This window comes from Cyprinodon tularosa, unplaced genomic scaffold (genome assembly GCF_016077235.1).
Source record: "Cyprinodon tularosa strain WSP-4 unplaced genomic scaffold, ASM1607723v1 ctg154, whole genome shotgun sequence".
Lineage (NCBI taxonomy): Eukaryota > Metazoa > Chordata > Actinopteri > Cyprinodontiformes > Cyprinodontidae > Cyprinodon > Cyprinodon tularosa.
Genome location: NW_024038375.1, coordinates 2,030,326 through 2,055,143, shown reverse-complemented (window position 1 = coordinate 2,055,143; position 24,818 = coordinate 2,030,326). Strand labels below are relative to the sequence as shown.

General features: G+C 36.6%; 1 protein-coding gene across 2 annotated transcripts; it reads left to right on the top strand.

Moving 5' to 3' along the window:
- Positions 1-454: 454 nt before the first annotated feature.
- Positions 455-24,070, top strand: LOC119779956 (sodium-dependent neutral amino acid transporter SLC6A17-like). Of its 2 annotated transcripts, XM_038279819.1 has the most exons (12): positions 455-696; positions 7,334-7,804; positions 11,393-11,550; positions 13,792-13,918; positions 15,800-15,981; positions 16,053-16,163; positions 16,245-16,486; positions 17,612-17,804; positions 17,885-18,077; positions 18,312-18,471; positions 19,381-19,543; positions 21,597-22,013. In XM_038279819.1, the coding sequence occupies exons 2-12, from the start codon at positions 7,522-7,524 to the stop codon at positions 22,011-22,013; spliced, it is 2,229 nt and encodes a 742-aa protein (XP_038135747.1). In that variant the 5' UTR covers positions 455-696; positions 7,334-7,521. The 2 variants fall into 2 exon arrangements, with proteins under 2 accessions (XP_038135747.1, XP_038135748.1); XM_038279820.1 differs by lacking the exon at positions 455-696 and having other exon boundaries at positions 7,522-7,804; positions 21,597-24,070.
- Positions 24,071-24,818: the final 748 nt, after the last annotated feature.

The window sequence follows — 24,818 nt, the reverse complement described above, 5'->3', positions numbered from 1 at the left end:
AGAATGCAAGAAAACCTTGTGATCCAGGAGGAGCATGTCTTGCAAGTCAATGACTGGATGCAATCACCTGGTTTTCCTCTATAGAAACTTTTAACCAATCCGACTGTATTTGTCTGTGTAAAGTCCCTTGATGACATGACTGTTGTGAATTGGTGCAATATAAACACAATTAATATAATAGCATTTAATTGAATTAAGACAAAGAAAAAAGAAAATTTAAAAAACGAACGAAAAAAATAAATAAATAAGAAAGCAAGGCATGAAACCCAATTCTGCTTTAAACTAAACTATAGATTGTGATCATGTATAAAAAGTTTGTTTGTTTCTTTTTTTTTCACAGCAGATTCATTAATCAAAAAATAAAAAAGTCTCCCTTCCTTTCCTTAATCCAGCAGTTCCAGCAGCAGTCCTGTCTCCGGATAAGCTGCGCTGCACAGCTGCAGGTAACAGTGCGCGCTGGTGATGAGGAGCGGCTCTCCGTGCGTCACGGTGCGCTCCGGACTCTCCTCCCCTCCTGTCAGATGTTCAGATGCTCATCATGTGATGCTCCATCCGTCCCCCGAGTCCTGTGCGCGCTTCGTCTGGACCACAAGCCCGCACGTAAGCTGCTAGGTGGATATGCCCATTTATTTCTCCTCGTATTATCAGGAAACCGCGTCCATTAGAAACGGAGGACGTCGCTGCAAAAGACAAAAGGTGAGCAGGGCTGATTTGAAAATTGCACCATGTTGGTAGTTTTCCTGCAGAAGTTTGGGATGCATTTTCGCTGTATTTGTAATCTTCTTCTGTCCCTCCTTACAGTATAACATAACTTTAATTTCTTAAATGTTAATAAGTAGCTTAAATCTGTGCGTCTTTATTAGTGGGAAATGTTCCTGTTTTAAACAGAGGTCAGGAAATACTCATGCTTGACCTTGGGTGTGTTTAGAAGTCGTTGCATCCCTCATGAGGGGCAGAGGCAAACATATCACCCTCATCAGAACATGTGTGAGCTGCTCTGCTCAGTGTGATGCTTTTAAGGTCAGTCAGGAGTCTGCTTAGATCTTGAACAGTTTTTGGTGTATTTTAGAGATGATGCCTGGCTATATTAAGAGATTTTCCAAGACATATGATGATGAGGCAGATGATGACCCAGAGTTTCTCTGCTTGAAAGAGCACTTCAGTCATGAAATGAGTAAATAATTAATGTCAACCCGTTTTGAAATAGTCACAAGGGGAGTTGCAAAATTCAAGGAACATTTAAATTTGGAAACTTTATGAAATGAGAGAAATTAACAGGGATTATGAGAGATAAAAAGAACAAATGTTGAATCCTGGATGCAGAAGACAGGCATCCAAAGTATGATATTGAGAAAATCAATCAAATGTAATGGGCATACACTTAAGTTATCAATGTTATTTCAACCTGAATAGACTCACACAAGGAAAAGTTGCAAATAGAAAATATTGCATTTATTTATACAGGTAACACAATCATATTCTTCAAAATATTTTTATCTAAGGAAAACCAGATGATTGCGAGGACTCATTGACTCTCTGCAATTCCTCACATTGAGCATGCATGTAGCAACAGTAGAGAGGAAAACTCCCTTTTAACAAGAAGAAACCTCTAGCAGAACCAGGCTCAGTGTGAGCGGCCATCTGCTGATGCGACTGGGTTTAAGGAGACAGAAGCAGATGAAGATATAAACAAAATAAGTTATTTGGCGCACAGGCCCCAGCAGAAGACTTTGATGCTGTGAATCAGCATCAATGAGTAGTCTTTCAGATTGAATTTACGCTTAAGCTTCATATCTCAACTATGAACTAAGCACACTGCAGGGTACTGAGGCCACGCCCCCTACAAGCATAGAAGGACGATTTTAAAAAGTGGAAGACTAGGCCACGCTTAAGTCTGTTGGTTTGAGGTTAGGTTTGAATAAATTATTTGATAAATCTGTGAGTATAAGTTGTTTATAGCATGGATGTCTGCCAATGACAAAATAAAATGTGTATATCTAAGTTTAGATATGTTATAATTTGTTTTGATTTTCCCTACTTCCCAGTTTATTCCCAATTAATTTCTCAAAAATTATATAATTTCCATTAAAGTTTCCAAGCTTAACTTCCAGTGGGGGGTTCTGGAAATAGAGATAAAGGGAGTAAGGTAGTGAAATATTCTTGCTCTCTATACGTTATAGATAAAATTAGTTAGAAGAAACATTATACAATCACAATTCCTGTCCTTATATATTTATTATAGCAACAGGTCAAGTTTCAGAACCTTTGATCTGAATTGATCTGACCTGAATTATCTCTTATCTTGCAGCTTGTTATTGATATGTGAATAAACATTTGGATAAGATGAACACTTTTCTCTCAATCTAATATCTTTGCCTCAAGGCACTGGTCACCAGCTGTAATGTTGGCATAAAGGAGAAATAATTACTGTGTTTAATGATGAGGAATAAACACATTCACCTTATAGTTTACAAAAACAAACTCCCAACAGCAGATCATTTCATGCTATGATAAACTGATTTCATTGTCTTTCAAGCAAATGTGCTGCACAACTAGAAACATACAAAAGATAAAGATCCCGAATGACTTTAGAAAAATGCCTATCCTTTCAACATGTTTCATAACTTTGATTTATTCAAGTGAGATCTTATGTGAGTCACAAGATGGTGCATAAATGTTAAGTGGAAGGGGAAAAAAATGAGACCACTAAAGTAAAATCCAATGCAGCCAATTACCCGCAATAAGACTATAATAGTAATAAAGTGAAGCTGTTTTAGTCTCTGTACTAATCCAGCTTTTCTCTGAAGGCTTCACAGGTTTATCGACAACATCAGGGAACAAACAACCTCATTAAGACAGATGAACATGTCAGAGAGGCCAGTGACAGAGCTGTAAAGTAATTATAGCCAGGTTTGTTGCATTTTGTATGAAATATGTGACACTTTTGGAGTTTTTTCTTTTTCAAAAAAAAAACTCTGTGCTCAGAAGGTAGAACCAGCTGATGGGACAGATCTTACTTTTCACTCTATAAATGCGACGTCTATGATAGAGTTGGGTAAATAAACGCTATCCATCCCTATGAACACAACAGTATTCATAGGGAGGAGTAACATAGTTTTGGTTTCTTGATGATGGAGGGAGGGTTTTTTTTTCTCAGCAGGAGTGGGGTAGTTTGTTTGTGTTTATGTAAAAAAAAAAATAGAGCTTATGGTGCTATAAATTTAACTTGGAACAAAAAAGTCAGAGTGATCTGCAACTGAAAGGGTTCCAGTTTCCTACTGTATCTGTGGACGTCCATATTCTCAATTTACTGCCAACCTTAACAATGAAAACAACATTGATCTCTGCTTTACTGCGTGCATATAAACAGTGTGGAAACATATTGTTATAAAGAGCGAAAAGTAGAATGTGTAAGACTGATTAAATAGCTCATAAAAAAGAAAGAACTGCTACAATTAGTCATAGTAGGAAGCTTGACTACTGTTGGTGTGAGTAGCATTCATTTTGAATGCAGAAGTCAGTTATGGTCCTGTTGCCCCAACTTTTCTGCTCAAGAGTTCTGACCTTCTGGGCCGTTTCTGTTGAAATGTTCTACTCTGAGGTCCTAATTTATGACTATAATACATAGGTAATGTTGGGAAAAAAAACTTGGAGGCTGCAAGGCTTAAAAAGGTTCAACTATCATAAGGAAACGTACAAGAGTTTAGCTTAAATCATGAAAAGGTTGGAAAACCGTATAATTTTCCTTCCACATATCAATTACATACACTCAAGTTTGTGGCTTTAGCCTGAAAAACACCAAAACTATTTAAAAAGCTAACCCTAACCCTATCAAAAAGGGGAACAATAAGCAGGCATTTTTTCCTGTAAGGCTCAAAGGCATCAACTTCCATCATTAGCTGAGTTCATCTACTCTCTGGGTCGATTTGTTTTATTTTCCAGCAGGATTACTGCTTCTGTGTGATGTGTTCCTGGAGCTGGCAGGATGATCCAGCAGTGGCTCATATTACGATCTTGCATACTGTAGAGTGAGAATAAGTGACAAGTCAGAGAAGCAGCACAGGGGAGGAGGGGATTTATAGTTAATGCACACAGGATTACTGGCTAGTGGATTATTACATCAGCAGCTCATCTTCTCATGGGGAAAGGGAAATCTGTTTTTCTAAAGAATAACTTATTGTACATATGTAGCTTCCTTTTTGGTTGAGAAAGTTTGTGGGATATTTCAGGTCTTTCTTTTAACATATGGAAGAAGAGGAGAGAAGCCATATTAAGATTAAACAGAGATTGATAATCCAGGTCCAGAAAGTAAAGCTACTGCCTCGTTTTCCTTCCTCCTGTTGACTTATTCAGGTGATTAGCCCCAAATATGGTTGTGAAGCTGAAAATTAAAAATGGTTGAAATTAATCTCTGTACAGACTTTTTACTATCTTGATCTGAATGATCAACGACTAAAAATAAATAAATAAATGTTTAATAAATGTAGAATCATTCTAACAAACTCAACAAAAAAATAAAATGAATGAATTAAAATATCAACGAAAAATAAATAACTTGCCTTTTCCACAATAGGGTAAATGGTTACAATTATATAAAGACTGACAAGTGCCACAATACAGCAAATAAATTAGTTGGGAAATAATTGTTTAAATGTGTCTTTAATTTATTAAAACTTGGAATAAGTACAGAATGTATCTAATAAATATATAGTTAACGATGTTAACTATATACCCCGGTTCGATTCCTGCATTTTCTCCCTGAGCATGCATGGGTTCTCTCTGGGTACTCCGGCTTCCTCCCACAGTCCAAAAACATAACTGTTAGGTTAATTGGTTTCTCTAAATTCTCCTTAGGTGTGAGTGTGTGTGTGAATGGTTGTTTTTTCCTGTTTGTCTCTGTGTTGCACTGCGATGTACTGGTGACCTGTCCAGGGTGTACCCCACCTCCGTGGCAATCCTAACATCTGATAGACTGCTTTTCACTGAGAGGGATAAGACAACTTCTTTCTGATTTTCTTTTACTCTAAATCCAATTTTCTTTGCTGGAAGAGATGTAAATACTGTTCTTGAATGTGATGCCATTTATGTGCAACACATTGGGTGCTGCAAATACAGTTCCACCCTCTATATCTGTAGCTTGGTATCTAAAAGATTAATATTATTAGTGAGAAGCAGCCAATCATACGTCAGAGTTTTTTTATAAGTGGCCCTAGTCCCTCCTCCTCCACTTTGATGAACATGTGACAGTTTAAATTAATTAATGATGTGCTTCAGCGTAGTAATGGGAAATAATTTATTGAATACTGAATTACTTATGTTTATAAAATTAAAACAATATATTTAATTGAGGCAGATATCATTTATATACTTGTGTTGTTTTAAAAAAATCTGTATTTATTTCCAGTTTTAAATAATTGATGACAGATTTAAATAGATATTTATTTAGTCATTTATTTATTGTGTTGTAACACTCGTCACCCTCCATAAAGTTACAGATCAAAAAGTTTGTTGAGTTAGGACCATCATAAAATGTATTATTTATTTCTATTTTGCGTTGTTTTAACTTATTAGCTTGTTATTTTATTGAAGAACTTATATGTTGTAGGCGTTATTTGTTGCTTCCTAGAGGGGAAACTATCAGGAACGTCACAGGAGGAGATAGGATTTTTAATCAGTTAAAGTCTACTGTTTTCTCATTTCTACACTCACTCATTAAGAATAGGTTTCTGCTACTGTTACAAATATTGCTGAGAAACACTTTTGCCAATGATGCTAAATCATACGATCATTTCTACATTTCAATCAAAGAATTCTAGATTGTGTTTGTCTAAATTATAAAAATAAAATGCATCACTTCAGTTGATAGCAAGTAATTTAACTAAGTTTGCCCAATTGAAAGAGTATTTGAATGAATGAATAAATGAATGAATGAATGAATGAATGAATGAATGAATGAATGAATGAATGAATGAATGAATATTATTAGGAATTTATTTCAGACAATTTGACAAAACAACAATAAATGAATCAACCAAATACACACAAAAGAGACTAGTTAACATCAACCAAATCAAACCCTACAGTAATTTCCAAACTGACTAAATTCACCTGAACTTAATAGAAACAAAACCCTCCACCAAATAAACCTGTCGGTATATACAGCCAGAGAAATGACATTAATTAATGTAAATTGTCTGAAAAGGATGAAGAAGTAAAATTTATTTTTCATACTCCCTCTCCCTATAATTGCACTTAAATTAACTTAATTAGATTAACCTTCCTGTTAAACTTCTATATTTTTTTATCCAATACACAATTATATACATATATATACACAAACATATATATGTAAATATATGCATCTACATACATACATGTACTACATACATACATTTAATTTAATTAAGTTTATAAGTACTACATACATACATTTAATTTAATTAAGTTTATAAGTTGAAAATTTAAATACATTAAGCTAGATATAAACTGGATTAAACTACTTGTTACTAATTGAAGCAAATTCAGACCTTTGCTGGGTTATCCTTCACTGAATGAATAACCTAAAACACATTCAAAGATTTATCAAGCATTCACTTTAATGTTGAATATTAAAAATAGATCATCCGCTGTGTGTTCTGTTAAAACTCTATGTTGATTAACACGAGGTCAGTGGGTATTGTTGACATGTTAGGTGCAGAATCAGTCTTTAAGTCCATGTCAATATATATTTATCTTCATTTTTTCTTTTGATGAAACATCCCCATGTTTGCAGTTTTGTGCCAGATTTGTTCCTTTTTAAACAGAGAAGAAGCTTATCAAAAAAAAGGAATTAGACAGAGGGGCATGCGATGTGGGTCAGGAAAACACATGCGATGCTTCTGCATCCAACGCATCATGTTTACCTCCTCCAAACATTTGTATGAAAGCAACTGTTCCCTTAAAAAGGGGTCGGGATGGATGTTACTGCAGTGCTTTAGAGGATTAGAGGATTTGCAGGGAGAAAAAAAAGCATCGCTGAAGCTAAGCTTCCCAAAGCAGGGAAATAAAACTGAACAATTTTCAGGATTGGAAACTTTAGGAGAAAAAAAATGTTACATAAGAAAGGAAGAATCTTGATGAAATCAGTTCATATAATGTTTTCACAACTCTTCAGACTTGAAGTGCTCTTTAAAGGAAGCCTTAAGGTGAAATAAACATAAAAGTAAAGTTCATACTTGAAATCGTTTTGCAAAAAAATTAAAATGTAAAAAAAATGATTTTTTTTTTTTTCTGCTGTAGATTGTTTGATTTATTGCTAGTTTTGATTTGAAGTTTTTGTTTTTTCTGAATGCAGAACTAAATTCAAGAAGTGGGGTCCAGCTGCTGGTCTTCAGGATCCTCTTCATAGCTGCATCTTTCATCTCTTCTCCTCGCTCCTCTTCTGTCAGTAATTGTTCTCCCCCTCCTAGTTTCTGCCTCTCTATCCTTCGTTTTTGTCTCTCTCTCCATCCCCTCCCCCTCCCCAGACCCCCAGCCTCCCTGATGCCTAAGAACAGCAAGGTGATACAGCGTGAGCAGAGCCATGAACATGTCACAGAGTCTGTGGCTGACCTGCTCGCCCACGAGGAGCCTCTTGATTATAAGAGCAGCTCCCTGAATGTGGGAGCAGCTGTGGGAAAGAAGGTCCCTGGGATAGAAGTGCCTGAGAATGATGGCCGGCCAGCGTGGAACAGCAAGCTGCAGTACATCCTGGCCCAGGTGGGCTTCTCTGTGGGCCTCGGAAATGTCTGGCGCTTCCCATACCTTTGCCAAAAGAACGGAGGAGGTGAGCAGGAAAATGTTCCATGAGCAAATAATCGATCAATCTAATTCTTTGGAATTCAGTAAAATTCAGTTCAGGTTATTTTAATACATTTATTTACAATTCTTTACTATTTTCAGTTCTTTATTATTTTACTCAGTTTAATCAAATTTAAATTTGTTTAGCTTAACTTATTTCAAACAAAATCCATTAAAAGTCAGTTTGGTTCATTATCATTCTTTGTTCTGTTGAGTTTTGTTTAGGTCAGTCTAACTTAATACATTTTTATCCGGTTCAGCTCAGTTACATTTAGTTTAGTTGATTTTTTTATGTCAAATTGTTCTACTGTAATTTTTTTTTAAACAGTTGACAAATTAGAGTTTATACACCACTTGAGGTTTTCAGCACATCATAGTAACCAAGGACTTGTGTAAAAATAAAAGGTCCAGTACAAAATAAAATAAAGTAAACAAATAAAATGCAAATGTAATGCTATATTTATATTCAAATATTTAATCTAGGCCATATTGTTCAGTTTCAATATAAAAGCGGTCAAGATTCTGGCAGCAAAAACATCAACAATCTGTTCATTCATTAGTGTAAAGTATGACCCCTAAATGCTCACAGCACTAAATCTGTGAGAACAGCAGTTCCTCAGAGCAGAGCTGCTGTGTGATATTAATGAAGCTGAGCATTTAGTCTCCTGATCAGAGTTTGGTTGTTTTGATAAAAAAAAAATAAAATAAAATAAAAACTTGTTCTGAGGGATAATTTAGGAGTTTTGTTTTGCAGAACAACATTTTGCCAAGGAAAGCCTTTCTTTAGAGAACCTGAAATCCTGTTTGGAATTTCTGCGACCTGATTTGCAAATCACATTTCTGTATGAAGAAATGTATCAAAGCAATTGCAAAAATAAAAATATAAAAACACAATTATTAAGTATCTTGTACGCAGTTACATAAAATGATAAATACAGTAATTTCTAGCTTCATATAGCATCAAAGAGAATACAGCGCTGTCTAGAGTATATTCATTTAACACCAAGCTCTGACCTTTTTGCATTAGAAAACAACTGCAGTATAAAAGGTCATAATGAAAACATGACAAAACGGTGTCAGCACTTTTCATTTGATGACACTGACATATTCTGTGACATTTAATTTCCCTTTGGGATAATCGTTATTTTTAAATTGCATTGAATGGAACTGAATTCTGTGCAAGGGAGACATTTTTGCAGGTTATAAACCTTAGTTTGTACTAAGTGTTTTAAAATCTACATTAAGAGTTATACATATTTAAATAGTGAACTGAAAAATACCCCCAAAACAACTGAGAAAAACAGTAATGTTGGTTTAGGTAGATGTTAGCTATTCTTTAATCTATGCATAAATCAAATGAGGCAATCCCACCAACAGCAAATTTCTGTGTCTTTATGCTGTTTGTTTGGGTTTCTAAAGGATGGATACGCTACCAGCTACTTTGTTCGTCTGTCAAGCTGAAAAAAGTCCTTCAGCAGTTCCCCTTAGCAGTCCTCAGAGCACAGCCATCAAAAGCTGCACATCTCTCTCATTCAGAACAGAATTACCAAGAGAGCAGCTGTATTGTGTTGAAAAGTCTAAATATAGCCTCACTATTGATTACTACAACTAGCAGGCCAGACCGAACTGAACCTAGGCTCCTGTAAACAGACAGAAGCTGGAGGAAATGTATCGGTGTAACTTTATAGGGATGAGGCCTTATTTTTGCAAGGGTTGCATACATGTAATGGACGGCATGAATGATGTACTTTTACTATCAGAAGAAACATCTTGTTACGATAAACCAGCCAGCTGATGTTCCTATCATTCTGCCATTTTAAGCTCTGCTACCTATGCCTGATTAACTATGTCTACAAGCAGTTTATTGCCTATAGGCTCAATTTATTTCCTGCAGTTCCCCCCGACTGGTCTGTTTGAGAGTCTTGGACTGCAGCCATTTTTCACGTGTAATTTACTCTCTGGGAGCCAATTACTAACACATTAAAGAGCAGTTTGCCTTAGAGTTATCGCTTTTTGAGTCCATCCCTGGTCTGGTCATGCTTTCCTTTTTCAAAATATCACCCATTTTTTGTCTTCATGCTTGACTTGTATTGCTTTATAAATCATTATCTGTAGGAGGCAGCCCTATCCTAAATTCAATGTGATGAAGTGTGATCAACTGAAGAGGATTAAAGATCCTGGTTTTTCTTTCTTCTTGTCTTTAAACATCGCCCTCCAAGAGTTATGTGTGTCAGCAGATGCATATTTTGCTTTTGATGTATTAATAGCACACTTTTGCCCACTTTAAGCTTTAATATCCCGGATAAACCCTGGGGGAAAAAGTATGATATCCTGTTGGATTAAGTCAGAATGTGAACATTATCAAAGTTGAACTGATATTAGAGAAAATCTATCATCTTGGATTTGATGTTAACTTTTTTATTACTTTTCCAACTAAGGACAACTTTTGAGAACCACACATGCATTATTCAATCCTGATACTTATCCAACTGCTCCAAGCATATGCAACCTGCTAACAGGTGCCACAACAAAGACATGATCAGTGCTATACACATTACCTTTCAATGTTCATCAGGTTATGCTTGTTGTTATGTATGTTGTTTTATATCAAACCACTGAATTGGAAGGTGTGTTTTCTTTAAAGATAAAGTGGAGGATTCTCACAAATTTTTGAAAAGACCCGCCCTCTCCACTTAAAAAAAATGCACATGCACAACCCTGTACCCCCTCCCGAGAGGGAAAGTCTATTAAACGAGTGTGAGAGCATGCACAAGCCCATTTCTCCTCGTGCACGCTCTGTTTAAAAGTTGCTGTTTGCATCCCTCATACAAGCTTACTTTCCAAAATAAGATATGCAATTATTCCACTACGTCAGACTCACCACCTGTAGGTGAAAATGGGGACGGCCTTACGTGAAATATCACCAGAATGGTGACCACTTATTTTGATGATGCACGCAGAAAAAGAACATCCTCCACTATACCTTTAAGGCACGGCTTACTGTACTGTGACAGATATACTTTGTTTTTACTTTTTCTTCAACAAACAAAACAGGACCATACAATTCATATTAGTAAAAAAAAAAAAAAAGTTTACTAGTGGTGTGTCAAAATATGAAATCTGAATCCTTTCAACTAGAAAAATCTTGTTTTCTCATTTGGATTAGCAGCAACATCCCCATTCTTTGGCCTGTTTAAATTCCCTTGTTTGTTTAGGAGTCAGGTGCAAAACAACATGTACAGTAAATATAATAACAGAATGGAAGAAAGCAGAGAAATGTTGAATCAAACTAAACATGAAAGTCAAGAAAATGTTTTAGCAAATATTGTAACTTTAGCATCAAATTATAAAAGAAAACTGTCAAACTAAACCAAGGGTTAAGATGCTCCTACTATCATATCAAAAACAGGCCTTTTCCACCTGACAGTTCTGTTTTTACTGAATGGTTAATTGGCCAAAATGGCAGCCAGAGAAGCGCCTCAAAAATCTGTAAACTTCATTAATTCAAGCAAACCAGGAAAGCAATGAGTATGTTCTCTTCTGCAACTCATAATTCTCTCATTTTCTTTTTCAGGTGCATATTTGGTTCCTTATTTCATCCTCCTCCTCATCATCGGTATCCCGCTCTTCTTCCTGGAGCTGGCTGTGGGTCAGAAGATCAGACGTGGGAGTATCGGAGTTTGGAATTACGTCTGTCCCCGGCTGGGTGGAATAGGGATGTCAAGTCTGATGGTACCTCTGCTAATTATCCCTTTTATCAGAAATTATCTCCATTCTGAGGTTGCTAATGTTAATGAGCACAGCTCTCAGATCCTACAGAGAAACAAAATACTAGATGTTCAACATGGAAACTATAACAGGAGAAAGCTCTGTCTGTTTGATAAATGAACATGCCCATTTCCTACACAAGTAATACCCACAGTCAGCTAAAAAGAAAGATGACTGCTCTGCAGGCTTTTTGCAGTAGCATAACCTAATACTTTGTTCTTTGGAAATTAAGTAAGATAAGCAACAGCATATTACATGGTATATTGTGATTACTTATTTTGCAAAAAACGTAAACAAACTTTAGTGCAATAATTGGAAGCTTCTTTCACTCTTTTTAATATATCATCTAAAGATTTAACCGCCTGTTTGATGTTGTTGAACTGTTTGATATTTGACCGCTGGATTTAATCAGCTTTACTTCATGCAATTAAATTAAATTCAATTCAACTGAATAGAATCAAGAATTCAAACAAATTTCTTTTGTTTAGTTAAAAGCAGGACTGATATCAGAGCATCCTTATCTTATTTCCCAAACTTCAGTTTTAGTTTTCTCAGTCCACAGAACAAAGTTCCTTTAAAAAGTGTATGTGTCCCAGTGCGTATTTGGAGACTTTTTTTTTTTTTTTTATTGATTTAGAAGTTATTTTTTTTCCATGCTTGGTAGTTTTTCAGCCCAAATCTTTGCTGAGATAGCGTTGTTGTTTATAACGAGACTCTCACAGTACCAACCTCAGCTTCAGGTTTTATTTGTATGATGCACCAAACCATATTCCTCTGTGGAAGTCATCTCCTTTCCAATCCCTATTATACTTGGGATAAAATTGGCTTTATTTGGCATCTGGAAACTGTGGGCAAGCGCGAAATGACCATTCCCTTTTAGATACTTGGGCTAATTTCTTTTATCAATATTGTACTAGGAGTGTGCTCAAGGTGTGCCTTTATTGATATACCTATAAGTGCTTTCATTCAGGCAAGTCACTGAGAATCTTCGCAGGTTAATCTAAAAATAAACAACAACAAAAAACGTACAGATGCATAGAAAAAAACCTAAAATGATGTAAAAGATTTTTAAGCAGTAAAGAGCAGCTAGCTGAGAGTTCATCTTTGACATTTGAGGGGACTCACCAGTTCCCCAGGTGTTCCCTATCACAGTATCCAGCCGTGCAGAACTGAAGAAAAAAACTCAAACTAAGCAGAAAAAAACCTACAAGGGTCAGTGCACTGCAATTGAAATCCCTTAATTAGAGATCAGCCGCATGTGGGAGCAGCTCAGTAAAAGCTGAAGTTTCAGCTGTTTGCTTATCTGGAGCAAACAGCTATGCCATCAGTCCTGGAAGGATTATAGAGCAGTTAAAAAAGAAGCCCAAATCTATTATTCTGCAACTGAAAGTAATTTTTAAAATTTAAACTCTGCATGAAGTCTTCTTGTGACTGGATGTTTAAACAAATTTAGAAAAGAGCTAAATCTCGCTCTTTAAGCATCAGTTAGGATATTAAGAGTAACTGTTAATGGGTTTTAATGGGTTGCTTGAATAAAGATGTACTGGTATCACAGTGAATTGATGCAGTGAATCCACAACCATGAATCAAATTACGTAAAGAAATTTGTGTAATATCAATAACTTTACAAGTCTCTGCTTGATTAAAACAGTAAGCAAACCAGTGAATTCCTGACAAGCTACTCGAATGAAATAAAAAGACTCCAGGTAATTGAAACATAAATCCAGCAGACAGAATACCAACACCTTGCACAGGTATTCAAGACAAAGCCAACGGTAGCCGCATGCATATTCTGCATGTGTTTGTACACGTGTGAATCTTTCAGATGTGGTTTTTCATTTATGTGTTTGAGAATGCAAGGCAGCCTTTATTCAAAGCTGCACGACTGGCAGAGAAGTAGCTCTATAAATACCACAGAGAAGATCACAGCTGAAAAGAAAATACTTTAATTATTCATGCTTGCTTCAACCTTATTTGGAGTCTGGATGTCCTTGTTGGAAAGACTGCAAGGAAGACTGGCAGCAGCATGGGACATTCACAAAATACCCTGCCTCATTAGAATGCAGGCCTTGCATTAAACAGATGTTTTTCTGCAGGGCAAAACTGAATATCTATCTATCTATCTATCTATCTATCTACCTATCTATCTATCTATCTATCTATCTATCTATCTATCTATCTATCTATCTACCTATCTATCTATAGGTATGTGGCTTTGTGGGTCTCTACTACAACGTCATCATTGGTTGGAGTATCTTCTACTTTTTCCAGTCCTTCCAGTATCCTCTGCCATGGAGTGACTGTCCAATTAGAAAGAATGGGACAATTGCCAGTAAGTGACATAAAATCTTACATTAAACCACACATGAGACACTTTCATGTAACATCATTTCATCCTGTTCCTTAACCTCCAGGAGATTTTTGTGCAATTTTATATATATATATAAATGATATATATGAATAAAATATGCAATAAACATGATCTTAGAGATAAAGTTTAAAGTGTACTATACCAAATTGTAAAGGACACATTTTGGTAGATAAACTCCAACTGTATTGTACAATTATAAGCCAAGGAACACTTTCATTTATGCAGTGTTGTTTTCGTCAACGATGACGATGATGAAATAATTTTATTGAAGCTCCTTTTTTCATAACCACAACGAAAACTGACGAGCTAAAATGGGATGTTTGATGACTAAAACATAACTAGTCATAGGTTTGCGTTTTGTCAACGAGACGAGACTAAATAAAAAGTAGCGGTTAGTTTATCAGATATGTAAAATGCATCATTTGGCTGTAATCTTTTAGACAATTTAAGCAGTATCAACCGTGATGCTGTGTCTTGCTCTCAGCAGTATGGCTCTTCCTGCTCTCACTAATTAATAAACTATTTGTCTGATCATCGTCTGCCAAGCGTAAAAAATTCTTTTCCTAAATATTAAGATTTTATTTCTTCCAGCTCACAAGAGGTGACACTAAACATTCTTTAATTTCTACCAAAAGGAATCCCTAAATTATATCCAAATAAAATATTTCATTGCATACTGTTTATTTGATGAAAAGGTACATAGATCTTTGAATATTTCTTTCTCATTGTTCTCATTTCTATCTATTTAAATATGATGTAAATGTTCCCTTGTAATGTCATTAAAACATTTTCTCTGTTTCCTTTGAATATTTCAACATTTTAGTGAGCATATTCATTCAATTTACATCTGGATTGCCATGGCATTACAAGGCAATTATGTAGGTGCTCTCTGTGAATTTAAATCTATTTTGACCCCTGAGCAACAGTATCTAAGGGGTAAATTATCAGAAATAAAGCCAGAATTGCCAAAGTAGAAAGAAGAATGTATTTTTTTCTTTTTGGGGCAATGAATATTTTATTGATCTCTGTGTAATACATTAATCATAGTAGATCAGGAAGTATTTGCTTTTCAATGGAAACCTTGTATGTCTAAAACCATTCCTTTATTGTACATTTTGTTTGCTTGTCTGTCTGCTATATTAATCAAATAGTATGTGTTGAACTAGATCTGCTATTTTCACAGCTTTTGTGCTGCACTTGTTTATAAACTGGGGAATTAATTCATAAAAAGTTTATTTGAATTCTATAAATCAAAGTTGTCTGACCAACAATAATGATGAACTGCATGGCAGCATTCTATACCCAGCTATTGTAGTATCTAGGCTAGAGTCGCTGTCTGGTAAAGGTTAACTTAATTTTGCAACATAAAACTAAATAAAACTAGACTAAAACCTTTTTAAGTTTAAGTCGAATAAAACCAACTAAAACTATCACATATGGCAATGACTAAAATGAGATTAAGACTAATAATAGTTTTTGCCCTGAAGACTGAGACTAAATCTAAGATGGCTGTCAAAAACAATACTGTATCCAAGAGAATATAATGTGTGAAGAATGAAAACAATCCCCTATGTTGGTGTGAACTGGAGGTTCATGCTTTGCATATTAAGCTGCAGATGACCTTGTATAGCTCTCAGGCGTCTGATATGTGTAAACTATACAAGAGGGTAAATTGGAAACGTGAGCAAACATACACAGTTACAATCGTTTTTCAGATTTCCATGCCCTCCTCAGCTCTCCTCCTCAGAATTAAATCAAAGTGTACCTCCTATATCTTCTCACCCTTTGTTTCTTTTCCTTATTCGCCTTCCTAACTTTTCATTTTCCTCTGTTTGCATCCAGTTGTGGAGCCAGAGTGCGATAAAAGCTCTGCAACAACATATTTCTGGTACCGGCAGACTCTGAACACAACCAGCACCATTGCAGAGAGTGGTGGTCTCAACATCAAAATGACCTTATCTCTGCTAGTGGCCTGGATAATTGTCTGCCTTGCTGTCATTAAAGGGATTGCCTCATCTGGGAAGGTATGGGCAATTTTTCGAAAAATATTTAAGGTTTTTCTATTTCTGAAAACACCTTTTTTTCATCCCTGCAGGTGATGTACTTCAGCTCCCTTTTCCCTTACGTGGTGCTCGTATGCTTCCTGGTCAGAGGTTTAATGCTGAAAGGATCGGTCGACGGGATCGCTCATATGTTTACTCCAAAGGTGAGCTGGATTAAATATTTTATCCTCAGAAACTACCCTCCAGTTTAATAGCTCCTAATAAACCATCCCTCCTTTCTTTAGCTGGAGAAGATGCTAGAGCCGCAGGTTTGGAGGGAAGCAGCCACTCAAGTCTTCTTCGCTCTGGGTCTGGGTTTTGGAGGCGTCATTGCATTCTCCAGTTACAACAAAATAGACAACAACTGCCACTTTGACGCCGTCCTCGTATCCGTCATAAATTTTTTAACTTCAATTTTGGCAACGCTGGTGGTGTTTGCTGTGCTGGGCTTCAAGGCCAACATCATGAATGAAAAGTGTGTTGTTGAGTGAGTTCAACACGTTTTTTTTTGGTGGGGGGGGGGGGGTTTATGCTACAGTTTTTTTGTAAAATGTTCAAGAACATTTGTCCAAATACAGCTTAAAACCCCTAACCAGTAATGGACAATTTTCTGTATATCATTACAACAAAATAAAGCTGCAATGTGCCAATATGATACCAACACTGTAAACCAAATAGTTCTGAATACTCCAGATTTTGTGGAAACCAATTACCTCAAAGTGTTTGTTTAAGTAAGTTAGAATTTTTAAGTTTAAAAAGACATGTTTTACATCATGATGTAAATGCTATAAAAATATAAGTACTTAAACCTTCTGTTTTCTGCATGTAAATTTCAAATATGGGTTGTACGCTAGAACATTTTTCCAGATTAGGCATACACTTAAATTGCTCTAATATCAACCTATATTGTGGTTATGTATACATATAGAGTAAGCTATTACTTAAAATACTTTTCTTTCCTGCATTTTTAAATGGTTTCTAGATTTGACACACTGCTTTTCAAAGAAATTAATGAATCATTTGAATTAAATGTCCCAAAGTAGGCATATTTAAAGCTATTTCCTTGCAAATATGATTATTCTTATACATATATGTTAGCTTTGGTGTATTTTAATCTTTAGTTCACATGTAAAATGGTTGTTTGGTTGTAAAAATTACAGTTATATTAGAGATGTTTTTAAAGAAGTAAAGGGTTTTATGGCTGCTTTAGGAAGATGCTTCATTTGGCAGCATTGCATCATCCCCAGAAACATGTTCAGCCTTTTGAAGTGAAGCAATGATCTGAGGAGAATCAAAAGATAAACTTCAAATGGTCCTTCCTTTTAGTTTTGACTTAGGTAATGTTTTTTTCGGACCACTGGTGCAGTATGGGCTATTTTTTTTTGATAAATTGTTATACATTTACTGCCGATTATCTATTTGGTATGAATGCTAAACCCAAGGATCGTAGTAGATGCGGGTAATTACATAGCAGACCACTGAGTCAATGTAATTGGGAGCTTAATATTATTATTGTCTTTATGTACTTTTTATTTTATTTATTTGGCTTGACTAATATATTTGAATAGCTGTATGTTTGTTTTATATTCATCCTGCTCTTTTATGTCTGTAGAAATGGAGAAAAGATCCTTGGATACCTCAACTCCAACGTCTTGAGTCACGATCTCATCCCTCCTCATGTGAACTTCTCCCATCTCACCCCATCAGACTACGCTGAGGTGTACAGTGTTATCAAGACAGTAAAAGAGGACAGCTTTGGCCAGTTGGGTCTGGAGCCCTGTGTCCTGGAGGATGAACTCAATAAGGTATATACTTATGCCACATGCAAAATCAGCTGGGTTAACAGCATGTACCTCCTCTCACAGCCTGGATCGTCTCTCTGTAGGCAGTTCAGGGCACTGGCCTGGCCTTCATCGCCTTCACAGAGGCCATGACCCATTTCCCAGCATCCCCATTCTGGTCTGTAATGTTCTTTTTCATGCTAATCAATCTTGGCTTGGGCAGCATGATTGGCACCATGACTGGCATCACCACACCCGTCCTTGACGCCTACAAAGTTCAGAAAGAGCTTTTGACAGGTACTCCCACCTCTCATCACCAATTTCCTGTCCCAGCTCCTCACGTACTCTTTACTCAGCACTTATTAAAATACATCCAGAAATAGCCTGCATTAAGCTTCGTACCGGTGCGGCAAGTGTATTGAATGCAAAAGCATTAGCAGGATTTAGAACCAGTAATGGGTTAGGGAATAATGTTGAACTTTTTCCATATTTCTAGCTCTAATGTTTCTTCCTGTCTGTGTGTTTTCTCAGTGTGCTGCTGCATCGTGGCCTTCCTATGTGGGCTTTTATTTGTTCAACGTTCAGGAAACTATTTTGTCACAATGTTTGACGATTACTCTGCTGGTCTTCCCCTAACTGTGGTAGTGATCCTGGAAAATGTCTCGGTTGCTTGGATATATGGCACTAAAAGGTAATTCTGTGAGAGTGTTGTTAGAAAAAATCCTTTGCAAATGTCCTGAAACACTCTTATCATCTTACAGTCTGTCATTGAATCAAAATTCATTCTATTTGATTGGGATTTTATCTGAAATAATTGTGTGAGACAATATGCCATTAATCTGTGTTGTTTTTTTGTTATATTTTTTAGAAATACAGCTCTGAAAAGTGCAATAATTGCTAACTTAGATACATTTAAAGAAAATCCAAGTTTGATGGAGTTAAACATAGGACAATCCTGAGGAAAACACTTTTAGTTGAGTTTTAGGCACAGATTAATGCAGACTATGGATTCTTACCAGGACAGAAAACAACAACTTAGATTTAGAAGTATTGGATAATATATATCGTGTTAAGGCTTAATTACTTATATTGCCAACTCAATGTAATATAATCTTAATTCAAAAAAATTTTTTAAGTGAAATGATCTTGGTGCATGAACAGATAACTTGTTTTGAGTGTCATTTCCATCCTATGTAGTGTGGTTGGACATCTTGTTTTTTTGTTGGAATGGCCTAGTCAAAGTCTAGACCTAAACCCAGCTTTAAATATTAAGCAAGGCTAATTCAATCTGAGTGACCTAAAGCAATTCCACAAAGAAGAATAAAAAATATATCACTGAGTTAAACTGGTAGAGACATACCCATAAGACTTAGAGCAGTAACTGCAACAAAAAAGATTTAAATGGCTTAATAAATTCAAAATTTTACAGATTTTAATTGCATAAACACCTAGACTTATATGCAGCTTATAAAACATCCAATATAAATGCAGTTATTAAGTAAAAAATGTGGAATCATAATGTTTCTCAAGCCATCGCAGAAGCGGCTCTAACACTCATTTCTCTTGTTTTGTCCTATTGTTGCTGTCATATTCTTGTCAGGTTCATGCAAGACCTGGAGGACATGTTGGGTTTTCGACCATCTATAATGTATTTCTATATGTGGAAGTATGTCTCCCCTATTTGTCTCATCGTTCTCATCTCAACCACTGTCATAGAGATGGCCATCAGCCCACCGGGATACAATGCATGGGTTCAAGAGCTGGTAGGTTTACATACGTTTCTGTTAGCTCTGATATTACCAACCAAAGAAAACTGTTCAAGGATAAAGCAAAAGGCTTTTTGGAGACTGGTTTATAAAGAACCTTTGTCCTTTTTGATTGTGTATAATGGTCCTGAGCCCACCTACAGTTAGAATATTACTACTTGTAAGGTTCCAGCTGCATTTCTAAATCAGCTTTAGACTAGTATGCATCAAGGAAGCATACTATAATTTTATATAAACTGTCACAAATCCATCAAAGCCAATGAGGTGGCACTAGGTCTGCTTTGATAGAAACTGATGGCTGCTTCTCGCTGAGAGAGATAAGACAAGTTCTTCCTGGTTTTATTTCTACTTTGAAGTCAACATTTTTACTAGAAAAGTATGAAATAGTGTTCTTAAACGTGTTGACATTTGTTTACAGCACACTGGGTGAGCAGCTCCAGAGTCTATCCAAAAAATGATTGAGAAGGTTTGAGCTGGCTTTAGTCATTAGGTGAGGTTAACTTTGGTTCTGCTGAAGCCTCTGGCAGCTTCCACCATACTAGACCACAGCATGCTCACTTGCAAGTTTATTAGACATCTTTCAGACACAAGTAGGGATATAGAGGGTGGAGTTGCTCACCCAATGTGCTGTAAAATCAATTGCAACACATTTTTGAAGCAATTTCCCCCCTTTCTAGTAATAATATTGACTTTAGACCCAATGAAAACCAGGATTAAGTTGACTTATCTTTGTAAGTGAGAAGCAGCCAATCAGACACAAGGGTTCCTAGGGAAGCAGCCCTAGTCCCGCCTCCTTGGCTTTGATGGATTTGTGACCATTTAGCTGAATACATGTTGTCATTCAGCAGTTAACATGAAGTTATTTATTAAGTAATTAAATAATTATAATATCTCCGTAAAATAAGGAGTTTGTTAGAAATGGTCCCTCTGGGAATTGCAGAGTGGGAGTGGCGGTGACACTTAAAGGGACGTGGTCAGGAGGAAAGATCCCCCAGTGTTTCATTATTGGATTTGCAAGTCATGTGCAAGTCACAGACTGTCCATAACGAACAACCTTCTTTAAGCATAAGGATGCCCAGCAGTGCACTTGGTACCAGGACACTCTAGGCCAAACCTGTCAGCTCTTGAACCACCTGGTGGTGAGCTGCATACGCTGGAAGAAGATGAAGCTGGACAGGCTAAAGAGAGTAGATAGGGTCTGCTGGGAACCTCTGCTAGAGCCCTCTGTCAGTGATATGTTCAACTCCCTCGTCAAAAAGAGCTTCTCTTCCTGAGAAGGCTGGAGACATGCAGTCGGAATGGGCCATGTTCTTTGCCTCCATTGTCGATGCAGCCACCTATAGCTATGGCTATAATGTCTGTCATGGCGGCAATCCCCGAATACGGTCGTGGACTTGGGCTGCAATGGATGATGTCAAGCTGAAGAAGGAGTCCTATCGACCCTGGGGCTCAGGAGCGACTTGTTCTGAAAACTATCACCTCAGTTTTCTTATGGTTAAAATTCAAAAGGTTCAGGGCTAGCCAAGCTTTACAGTCTTCAAAATAATCATGAGAAGGCCCTCCTCTTGCTTTAGGGGCAAATAGATCAGACAATTGTCAGCGTAGAAATGGAAAGTAATTACATATTTTCTGGGACCCCACATGCTAAAGGGGTGCAAAAGATTTTGTGTGTTAAATGTTAACACAGAAAGATCAATCAGCCAGATGGGACCTAAACCAGTCAAGAGCAGTGTGCTAAATGGTTGAGTTTATTATGTTCAGGGTGATATGCTGCATTAGTTTTCTCCACATAACATTTTGCATTTAATCAAAAAAGGTTAGGTTTGGTCTTTTTTGTGCAAAGCAACTTCTAAGATGTTTGTTATGATTTGTGCTATGCATAACTAATATTTAGTCTGTTGAGCTTTACATTTCTGCAGCTGGTCCAGAGTTAAAACAGGCCTTTTGGTTGCTTCTCTGATCTATCACTGTGTGTTAGTCTCAAATCCAAGCACAAAAAAATAAATTGTATTTAATTTTAATTTTAAGGCTTATATGTCTTTCACTTCAGGCACAGGAACGCTTCCAAAGCTACCCTCTCTGGGCTCTTGCCATGTGCTTCGCTCTCATCGTAGTGGCCATGCTTCCTCTCCCAATAGTCTTCATCCTGCGCCACTTCAACTTGATGTCAGACGGCTCCAACAAGCTGTCCGTCTCCTACCGTAAAACCATGATGAAAGACATCTCCAACCTAGAGGAGCAGGATGAGGCTAGATTCATCCTCGGTGCCAAGCCAGGTGATGCTCCATTGTCGGGTGTAGCCCGCAAACCCTACGTTACCCCGGCAGGGAACAAATCGTTGGATCCTAACTGTCTGTCTCCAAATGTCTGCTATGGTACAAGCTACCAGAATCCAGCAATAAGCCCCACCACACCCACAACACCAACGACACCTCTGACACCTCTGACACCAGAGTCAGACTCTTAACCTTTCTCTTATCAACATGAAGTCCTCCACCAGTTCAGCTTTAAGCCTTTATCCCGTTGATATTACAAAAACATATAAGGGTAACTAGATTTTTCAATGTTGTATACATACACAGGGTAAAACAAACCTATCAAAAGCCCAACATGAAGTATACATGAAAACAAAAATCATCTAGTAATATTGTAATTAGTTTTATGGAGGTGGTTCTGATGTTCGTATAAGGCTGCTCCAGGGACACACAAGACTGTTTCAATCAGACCCATGGTTAACCCCCTGCAGGACTTTATGTAGCTATCTTTGTTTAGTCTGTAAATATTACTGTACAGTGTAGTAATACAATCCTGTAGATTTTACAACCTGGAGATTTAAGATTCCTGTTTAAATTCTCAGTCATCCCGGGTAATGGCAGGCTTAAATTGGAAGGCAACTGGACTTTAACTCAGTTTATGAAGACACCTATCCAGGAGTCTTTGTCTATTCTTTTGGCTCACACCAAAGGAATATCTAGTTGGAGCGCTGATGTATTTAAGCAGCATGGTGGTCCATCCCCCTGCGCACATTCCAAGTCAGATGCAAATCTATTAACCACCCCTTGTTCTTCTGGATTATTTGAGCTTTTTGTTGTGCACTGGCTCTGTGATTGGTCTTTTGAATCATGACTGGAGTGCTTATATAATTTCTTTGAGACCAGTTCAATGACTGAATTGTAAATGTTTGGAAGCTAAAACGCCTCTGTTCAGTGATGGCTTTTCTCTTTTGATAAAGATGGCTTCCAGGACCCCCCTTTCAAACCATCTGTCCTCTCTGTCCAAAGCCTAAACACTTTGGTCTTCAAAGGTGTGTCCTTTGTTCTTTAGGTGAAGGTGTACAGCTGAATATTGCCCAGAGCTGCTGGCTCTCCTATGCTTTATCATTGTGTAGTTGTTGTTTGGTTTCTCCAATATAAGAGGCTGCACAGTCCATACTGCACTGGATCTCATACACAACGCTGCTCAGCTTAGGTTTGGGTGTTTTGTCTTTAGGATGAACCGGTTTTTGTCTGAGTGAAACTCACCAGTATGTTTTGTTTCTAAAAAAATGTTTTTGTTGATTTAACAGAAGCCCAGTTTGGATAACCACGTGCTTCCAGTGATTCCCTAACACGTTTTTGTTCCTTTCATTTCTCCTCTCTAATTGAGGGAATTTTGTCAACCCACTAACTCAGAGTTCTGATTACAGAAAGTTTATGTTCCAGTGGGTGATGTGAGTCAAAATGAAGGTATTGGTCTGTATGTGTAGGTTTCCGGTAGACATCAGTATTAAGACTTCCACTGTCCTCAATATTCACAGCACAGTCCAGAAAGGGCAACATTTTATTCTTGCATCCTCTCTAGTGAACTTGATATTTCTGTCGACTGAGTTGATGTGATTGGAAAATGAATTTAACAGGAGATTTAAGGAAGTATTTTATTCTCCATCAAACTCATGTTAAATGTTCTGCAGAAGGGGAACATTTTGGTTTCTATACCAAAGAGTAAAAACATTTAAAAAAAACTTGAATTTAAGTAAAGAATGTGAGACTTGATGTGTTGGGTTGGATTAAAACAGTAATGTTTGTTCATTTTATTTCAAAATCATCCAACTGAAACAAAGGCTTATTTTTATTATGTGTGATGGAAGGCACAGTCTGCTCAGGCTAATATGGAGCCAGTCTGAGTTCTAGTTTGTTTTATTGATGCTACAAAAGCACAAAAGCGTATTTCTACAATTCATGTGCACAATTCTCTGATTCCAACTGTTTTATTATTATGAACTCAGGGCTCAGGATTTACCTTTATTATCCAAAACAATACTCTAAAAGATGTGTAATGAGTCGAAAATGAATTAAACCTTTGCTGTAGCATCTTGATTTCACTCCCTTGTCTTTTTTCCCTACTAAATAAATGTGAAAAATAAGCACACTTATTTAGTGGTGAAAAAAAGTGCCTGTCAGAAAATATATTTTGAAGATTTAAAAAATTAGGCCACACTGGATTGTTTTGGTACTAGTGGCCTTTATTTAAATTTTTATTTATTTATTTATTTATTTATTTATTTATTTATTTATTTATTTATTTATTTATTTATTTGGAATAAGGCAGCTTGGATTGAGAGGGATGGCAAGATATGCAGCAAAGGTCAACAGGTCATGATCCAAACATGGTTTGCACACTTAACCCCTGCCCCTTGAAAGTATACTTCAGTGATGTATTGACCAAATTCTTGAGTCTGCTCAAGTTGGTCAAAGGGTCTGGAAATAGAATTGAATTTAATATAACAATTGGGTCATGATTTGTGTTTGAGCTGGACACAAGTTCAGACATGCTTTGTGGAAACTTCATGGTGCTGGTGATCGAGTTATTTACTGAAAATACTAAAATATGTAGAATCTAGTGTGGATGTGAAAGCACAGCAAGCTTTTACCCACTGATGAGTGGAATAAGAACCAGATGGGACTAAATTCTGAGTGCAGCTGGGAAATAACCTGAAAAAGGAAAGTGAGGCAGTTCTTATAAAAACTATCAAATGAACACAGATAGCTGAACAAGACCATAAAATTATCTACTAAGTAAAGGGAGAGGAGTGATATTTAATTAAGAACCTCAATTCCAGAAAGAACCAAATAATAGTTAAAATGAAAACTGCAAAAACAATTAAAAAAAAATTAGTAAAAGATTGTTAGAGTAAGTGTATTTACCCTTAATATGAGTATGTAAATAAAATGATCTGCCAATGGAATTAGTATTTTTACCCTTAAACAAGATAATAAGATATTAAGCACTTGAA